This window comes from Crocodylus porosus, unplaced genomic scaffold (assembly GCF_001723895.1).
Source record: "Crocodylus porosus isolate Cpor-Errol unplaced genomic scaffold, CroPor_comp1, whole genome shotgun sequence".
Lineage (NCBI taxonomy): Eukaryota > Metazoa > Chordata > Crocodylia > Crocodylidae > Crocodylus > Crocodylus porosus.
The window spans coordinates 987,306-995,794 of NW_017728897.1; the positions used below are offsets into that span (position 1 = coordinate 987,306).

The 8,489-nt window shown below is 42.3% G+C and overlaps 1 protein-coding gene across 1 annotated transcript in view; it reads right to left on the bottom strand.

Moving 5' to 3' along the window:
* The window catches only part of DOCK5 (dedicator of cytokinesis 5), a 127,812-nt gene that overhangs the window by 72,852 nt on the left and 46,471 nt on the right, over positions 1-8,489 (bottom strand). Inside the window, exons 4-5 of the mRNA XM_019556563.1 lie at positions 6,145-6,200; positions 5,022-5,118 (exon numbers count right to left, since the gene is read on the bottom strand). Of these exons, the coding sequence (XP_019412108.1) occupies positions 5,022-5,118; positions 6,145-6,200 (153 nt within the window). The remainder of the gene's footprint in view (positions 1-5,021; positions 5,119-6,144; positions 6,201-8,489) is intronic.

Here is an 8,489-nt window from a genome sequence, read left to right on the forward strand (position 1 = left end):
CCCTGCCCCCCCATCCCTGCCAGAGGGGCCCCCAGATGCAAGGGCTAGAGCCAGGAAACCAGGTCTGCAGCTCCCTGCCCTCCTGCAAGAGGCAGCAGTTGCTGCAGTGTAGTGGAGCCCAGCTCCCCCACTGCTGAAGGCTCAAGCAGTGGGGGGGGCCCTCTAGTTCCCCGCCACTGCACACACTCCTGGGAGAGCAGGGGTACCTATGCACCCCAGAACCATGCCAGCCCTTCCCCCCCTCTAAGGACAAGCTGCCCACAGCCCCACTTCACCCCCCGCCAGGGCCTTGTGGCCACACATTGCAGCTCCAGGCCCCAAGCCCTATACACTGCCCAGCTGGGCAGGAGCCCCAGTCCTGCCCAGCTTCCTCCCTCCCTCCATCCCTATGTGGCCTCAATTCTGCCCCCCACCCCCACTTACCTATGGGAGCTGCTCTCCAGGCTGCCTGGAGGCCACGTGCAAATACACGCACAGGGGGACTCTGCCTCACTGCTCTCCTCCAGCTCCCCGCGGCCCCTTGTGGGCTGGACCTCTGCCAGCCTACAGAGAACTTTGTAAAAAGTGTAAAATCTGTGTTTCTCCACTAAACTGAGCAATCTATGTTTTCCTCTGGCACAGAGGGAAGTCCATATTTTACTCTTTTTCTGTAGGAAACGGCAAACCCAGATCCCTGATGACTGGCAGCCATGTGTGAACCCACTGACAATGACACATATTTACAGAACTTTCTGTGGAGCTTACCATTGTGTTTCCCAAACAAATGTAGGTTGCCCAAACTCCCACAATGTCAGGGAGCACAGGCAATCTAATTTTACAGACTAGGGATCCAAGATTAAGTGAGAGTGTAATTAAGTGATCTATCCAAGGTCACAGAGGAACTCCATGGCAGAGTCAGGCTTTGACCTTTTTCCAGTTCCTTATCCAGAGAGCAATCTCTCTCTCAAACTGTGCTAACAAGAGTTTATAACGAACAGCAACAACAGACATACAATTTAGGTTTGCTCTATGTAGAAAACTCTCCAAAGGACAGTATGATTAGACTTCAAAGAAATACATGAAAACTCATTGATCTAGATCTACTAGAAGAGCTCTCAACTCGGTGGGTATTTCCCCACACACAGAATACAAATGAATAAGCTGCATCTAGTCACACTTCAGTTCTGAAAGAATTATTTCTATATTGATATGTACTCTTGATATATCACTACTTTGCTGTACTGGAAACGGTGAAGTAATACAAGATCTTTCATTAAACTTAACCAAGTTGAGATGCTTAATGAAGAATTTTCTGGTTATTGACATGAAATGCATTTACAAAAGGTAGGAACTTAAAATATCAACCCAAGTTGTACTCAAGTACACAGAATAGAAACCTCTCTCTCAGTACAAGGGCAAAGGTCCAATTTTGCTACACTGAAGTCCACAGAACACCACCTTCTAAGTATCAATGCAAATGCACTGTCTGTCAACACATTTTTGGTCAGTGAATACTAAAAACCTTGGGGAGGCAATAGCCAACAAAACTTATCGCAATACAAATTATTTTTTAAAAGAGGTCAAGCTTTCTCTTCAAGCTTTCCACAACTCCTAGAATAATTTCAGTGTTCTGCTTTATTTATAAACAGGGCAAAAAACATTATTCAAATTCTTCAACCCTTTTTATTTTTGGTGAGATGGACAGACGGACATTTTCTGTGGGCAAAATAACTTCCCCGGTAGCTCTACTGTAATCTAGGTTTGCTCACTTCTGTACACCCTCAATCTCACTGAAGTCAGCTAATTTCAAGGTCCTCAGCATGGTTTCCCAGGGCTTCATCTGTCATTTACAAGAAGCTCCCTGACTCAGGCCAATGCACTGATACAATGGAGCAAAGTTCCACTGTGATAAGAACTATCCAGTTCCCATCATCACTGTTATGTTATACTGTTCCCAGTTTTACAAACTAAAGAAAAGTGGATTTTGAATGCTCACAATCAGTGCTAAATTCCCGTAGAGGTTCGCTTTCTGACTCAGATAATGCTGTGGACACTCAATACAATTTCTTCTGGAAAAGAAACTGTATTCTTAACTTGAATTAGAAGACAAATGAACTCAATTCAGCAGCTCAAGGCTGCAGGCTGGGGCTGAAGTCAAGTCACTAACCAGAGTTAAAGCCTGAGCAGCCTTCATGCCTCCTTCAACTCAAATCAGTTAATATGAGTTAGCTAATCCGAGCTAAGAACAAATTTGTAATCTTGCATAGTGAATACAAATCCGTTGGTGCACTTCTTGCTGCAATTTACAGAATTAACAAAATTGAAATGAAACACTGCCAAAAGAAATCCCTTTGCTTTCTGCTCACTCCCCACATACCTTCTTCCTCCCTTCATGTTTTCCTAATACTACAGGAATTAAAAATAAAAACCTCAGTCCATTTGAAACCACAACATTTTCCAAGTCTATTTTAAGGCTGATGCAGACAAAATAAAGTCACACTGAAGATTTCTGCTGTTTGTTTTTTTTCCTAACGGATTCTTAGGCTATAACCTGACAGTTATTCAGAAGAAAAAGCTAGGAACAAAACCAACTGTCTGCACAGGAATTGCATCACATTTTGCCTCTCATTAAACTAAAAGGGTGGAACAAATCCTTGTGGTTCCATAACATGCACTTATGGTTGGGTGAAATATTCAATAAGAAAAGCTTGCTCTGCTTAAACAAAATGTTTGGAGCTAATTTAGAACTATTTTCTCATCTTAATTACAGTCTCAGAGCACATACTATGTCAGCTGAAATAACCAATGACCAAAGTAAAATTAAATTTGAGTGTGTTTAATCTATCTTAGTATTCAACTCTGAAAGGAAGTCATTCATCCTCAACTCCAAATTTGGGACTTTTTATACAAGAAGTGCAATTTAATCTGAGAATGTGGGAAAGTCATGTACAAGAAGTGGGGGTTGGTGCCTCTTTTTGATATTATTCTTTGGTGAAACAGCTATTCACAGGTCTCTGGCAGTTTAAGCCCACTTCACCTTGAAACCACCAATTGCACCCTTTAGCCTGCTGAAGTTATGTAGGGAGGATCAAGTAGCAGTTTTGTTGCTGTCCTAACACAATACTTCCCATTTCCCTGTAAACTAGCAAACTTCCCATGTGGAAGTTTCAGAACCTCTGGAAGAGAAGAGAGTAAGCTGGATTTAAAAAGATAAATGCAAATAACAAGCTAAGTCTGTCCTGGAAGGGAAGAGAAACCTCTACTGATATCAGCGGAATTCCCCCAGAGATAGTGAAAATCATGGGGTTGCACTCGTCTCACATTCCTCTTCTTGAGCAAGACATGATACATATTATATGTACCACTAAAGGAAAAAAATGACTGGATTAAACCACGTTAACAATTTTGGAAACAGTGGCTGGCACAATGTGAGAAAGTTGAAGGTTCTCTACTGTAGCTGAGAAGTTTGCATACTACTCCACTAGAAAAACAGGGTTGATAACAGGACGGTTGAGGCTCGCTTTGAGCATGGCCCTGTTAAGCTGGAAACAAAGATATGGAGAGCTTCACAGAGAGACAATCATCTGATGAGCAAAATCATATGTACTGGTCATTCTTTGGAAAGACTGTTTGTTGAGTACAGGATGCACTTAGATGAGACTTAGTGAAAAATATTTTGTTATCCTGCCTTCAGGTTACAGAACCCAGAAAGACCATGTGAGCTAAGGAAAGTTAACAGAGTCATCTGGGAAACAGAAAACTATGGAGCTGCTCTTCCTTACACAGCAACTGGAAGTTTCTGAGTCTAATTTTATCAATAATCTTGAATGTGTTTTCCCCTGGAGAAAAATCAGAACAGCAATGACAAATGCTCTTGAAAAGGAAACAATCAAAAAATGTGTATTTCATATGTTGAAATATTTAGTGCTTGTGTGCAACTGTTCAAACACACACACATCTACATTCAGAGCACACCAAAAAAAAATCATGATAAAATTCATTACCCTCTCACATCTTTGAAGCCTAACAAGTTTAAACAACTTGCCCAAAGATATGTACACCAGTGAGAGAACCAATGCCTGAATTAAGGTCTTGATTCCCACTGTTGTACTCTACGAAATACTCTGCCTACTTAGGAGATATATAGCCCATGGGCACTACACGAACCTTAACTCATGCTGCTGAGGCCTGACTCATGCAAGTTGTCTTACCAGCTGACAAAGTTGACTATGATTGTCCTGCTCAACCATGACTGTTAAGTCAGGGTCAGTGCTGTGTCATCTAACTCAATTGTTCACGAACAGTAAAATTTTGCATTGTAGACTGAGCCACCTTCTTACCTTTGCTCATTCATCTTTTAATATGGACAGCAATAAATCACTTCCTCTGCTTCAGTTCCATCTTATAACGATGCTACCTTACACTTTATGTTACCTCGTTGTCTTAACACATCTAAATCACTTCAAGGCTATGCACGTTTTATCACCTTTACAATCAAAGCACAGGGAAATTACAGACCAGGTTGCAACACAGCATATAAGGAAGTGCTTAACTCCTTTTTTTTTTTTTCTTTTAACAGAAGTCTGTGTGGCTTCCACACATGCTAAAGTGCTTTGCTGAATCAGGACCTAAGTGACTTACTCAGGATCACACAATAAAAGATGTCATTTACAAAAACCCCTGCCTCAAGATGACACAGCAAGTTAGTAGAACACTAAAGTCTAGCAATACTGAATCAGTCTCCTGAGTCTAGTTAGTCTAGCATTTAGACAACTTTGCCTCTACTAGATTGCTGTTAGCAGCTCTGGACATTACATTAGGAATCAGCAAAAAAAGAAAAACAAAACTCTGAAGCCCATGTTCTTGAGCAGCACAAATGTTCAACAAAATTGTTGGTGGCAAAGACACAAAATGATAATGAGACCCTCTGAAAATCTTCCAGTGGCTTGTTTCACCACACTCACCTGAATGGAGTGGGAGATGCTGCCCCTTCCTCTCTCTCTCCTTGGAACAAACACCAAACAAATAAAAAACCCACTTACCACATACAGCTTGTGCCAGATAACTGCCCATTCTCTCAGTGTGGAAGTGAGCTCTTGCACAAGGGGCACTTCGCTTGGAATCACTGTCTCATGTTGTCTAGGGAAGGAGGAAACCATATAAAAAGATGTGTGATTAAACTAAAAAGGTGAGAAATTCAAATACCGATTAAAAAAATACCACCTTTTTTGCAATCAATGTATCATGAGAGTGGACACAGGAAGTCACTGATGCCAAGAGTTTAAGTCTAGATAGTTCTACTGAGAACAAGACTATCCAGAGTTCGCATAAGTAAAGGTAATACAAATTTGGGAAGATGTATTGTATCCAACCCATGTTTCAGGGATTTTGCTGATTTTATAGGGATCAAGAATATTATTTTTCCTTCCTTGTGTAGATCACTGACTTCGGGATTGGGTAATCGCATAGAGATGACCAGATGTAAACAGTTCTAATGGTTTTCTCCAACATGTTTCACGTTCTATACCCTTTTCATTGTAAATGTATTTTAAGTGGGGGGGGGGTTTCAGTCCATGGATCTACCAGAAATTTAATACCATATAAGCAAGTGTCTGCCTCTCTTCACACCAATGCAGTTTAAAAGATCTCTGCTTACATTGGTAATTTGGCTACAAGGCTCAAAAACGATTTTCTAATTTTACTTCCTATTGCTGCTGGTATTGTTTTCCTTTCACTTATAGTAATCAGAGAGTAGGCTGTAAGAATCAGATTAACTGCGATTTCTTTAAACACTTTCCAAGGCAGAAAGGAATCTACACTCTCTTGATGGCTACTTGGCTATAAGCAGGAGTGTGTTATGACTCACAGGAGTCTCTTGAGGAGCCTAGTGTAACTTGAGTGAACTGGCTGGCTATTAACATGTCTAGCAGAACCTACTTTTATCCTTGCAAGTGTGGTATTTTGCTTCCATGCACATGTCTGACCTGGGATACACAATACCTTGATAAAAGTAGAAAATATTCCAACAATGAGTTGGGGCTGACAGATCCAGGTATACCAACACTAGTCACTACAAACTATCTCCATTTTTTAAAACTCTTCTATGACACTGAGTTCAATGACTTCTGCCAGCCACATGACATGTCAAGACCATCTCCAACATACCCTCTGTCTTCTACTGTTGCTTCTTTTAAATAAATATAAGTTTCTGGGAAAATGCCCTAAAAAAAAGGAAAAAAGGGAAAATTAATTATAATAATATATAGATAATTCAGCTGCAAAGGAGGGGGGGGGGAAACACGAATGTGATAATTTAATTCAAATGAAACATTTGTTAACGAATAGTCTGTCAATGACAAATGAGGCCTAAAATTATTGTAGTTCTCAAACTGAGAACAACCAGAAGATGATAATATGAAAGCAAACAGAATTCCATTGTCTGAATTCAGACACATTACTAAACTGCACTTAAAAACATAATGAATTCTTCTTCATTCCAGCAATGTTTCACTAAGTGATTCTTTCAATATTTGGGAATTAAACACTGCCCTGAATGTTTTGTCAGGTTACTTTCCTGGAATCAGTGTATATTAAAGACAACAAAGCAGATTCAGAGCAAGAAGTTTAATTCAGCTTTGCCAGCTCATTATTCAACTACAAATCTCATGACACACGGTCATTTCCAGTTTTTATATTTTATATGCCAAAGGCTTCTAGCCTTAAGTTTAAGGAAGGATTGAGCATGTGAATCAAGTGCACCCTAAAGACTTTGAATTTGGAAAAGAAAGAATCCAGCCTTCATTATTTCAACAAAAGCTTGTGATTTGAGTTTTTGTTGCGTCACACCGCACCATTTTTAGGGGCCCGAGTCTTGAGATCTTGATGTTGGCAATACTGTTGATTTAATCATACTCCAAACATGTAACGTGTTTTGCACAGTCAAAATCCTGCTAGGGGCTTAGGACTCCCACCTCCCCTGGGCCCTATATTCTCTCAGGACAATAAATACCAAATGTTCCATAGGAAGCAGCTTTTTTTTTTTTTTTTTTAAACTACTTTTTAGAAGTTATATACAACTGCAGCTGCATTTTCTGATGTCCCTCTTGATTCTAATTAACTCAGCTTCCACTTTCTCAACAGCAGATGGTCCAATTTCATAAAGATCTCAAGCTTGCTCCTGCCCTGTCTGTGCCCCTTCTGGATCAATAATAAGTTACAGAACAGCTCCTTTTTCCTTCTTCAACTGGCAATCCAGCCAACTGTTATCATCACCTTGCCAAATATTAAGGCCCAGTAATAGACAATGTTTAAAATTTCAAATAAAACAGTACTTTGAAATGGTCCACCCCAGAAAGCTGGAAACTAAAGAAACAGCCAAACAGTTTTTAAAAGGTTTCAGATACACTGCCGAATGGCTATCGAAAAAGAAATAGCGTTTTGGCTCCAGGTCATTTTCCCCCTGACTGCAAACAAGTGAGTTTCTGAGAAAAACAGCCAGACTGTATGGCTGACTGAAGTCAAGGGAAGTTGTGGATTGCCCATTACACACTGCAGTATCAGGCACAATGTTAGCTAAAGATGAGCTTTCAAGACCAAAAACTGTCCCACCAAGTTTTTGTCTTACCAAATCCAAAGGCCACTGAGGTGCTCAAGAAGTCTCCTTAGGTGGTAATCAAGGGGCAACCAAGTCTTTTGTCTGTTCATTGCTTGGTATGGGAAAGTGAGACAACCAGGCAGTCTCACAAGGATGGGGAGCTATAAGGAAAACTCTCCCTCAAAGGGGCTGGAGGAGAATGATTGATTAGCAGGAATTTGGGTTTTCCATTTCTCACGGAAAAAATGGAGAAAACGTGGATTTTCCCTTTTAGCAGGGAAATCTGTGGATTTTCCCCCATTTGCAAAGAGCTCTGCAGGCTGGCTGAATGCGAACACCCCCCCGGCCAAGCAGGCATGAGAGGTCCACAGAGGGGGACTGATGCTTTCACCCATGCTCTGGGCAAGTGGTGGTGATGCAGAGGTGCTGGCAGCCACCGCCATGTGTGCAGAGGTGCCATGTGGGGGCAGCTGCCGGTGACAGTGCGGTGGTGGCCGCTAACAGCAGCACGGTGGCAGTCACAGCCACCGCATGCCAGCACCACTGCCGTGCCCCATGCCGCCTGCCCAGAGCAGGGCTGGGAGGGAGCAGGGGCTCGCATGCGGTGGCCATAAAATCGCACCCCACATCCTGTGCAGCTTTCCTGCCACTGAATGCAGGCAAGCAGTATGAGGTGCGGCAGTGCAGTGGCGGCAGCAGCTGCCACGTACGAACTCCCTCTCACCCCTGGCTGGGCAGCAGTGTGTGGCCTGCAGGGGGCACCGCTGCCCTCATCCCCCCCACCGGGAGCAGGTGCAGAGATGCACTCCTCCCCCAGTCTCAATCTGCACACCCAACCCCTTCCTCCCCCGCCTCACACACCTACCTGCTGGTGTGTTTGTCTGTGCATCTGTGCCTGCGTGTGTGGGGCTGGGGG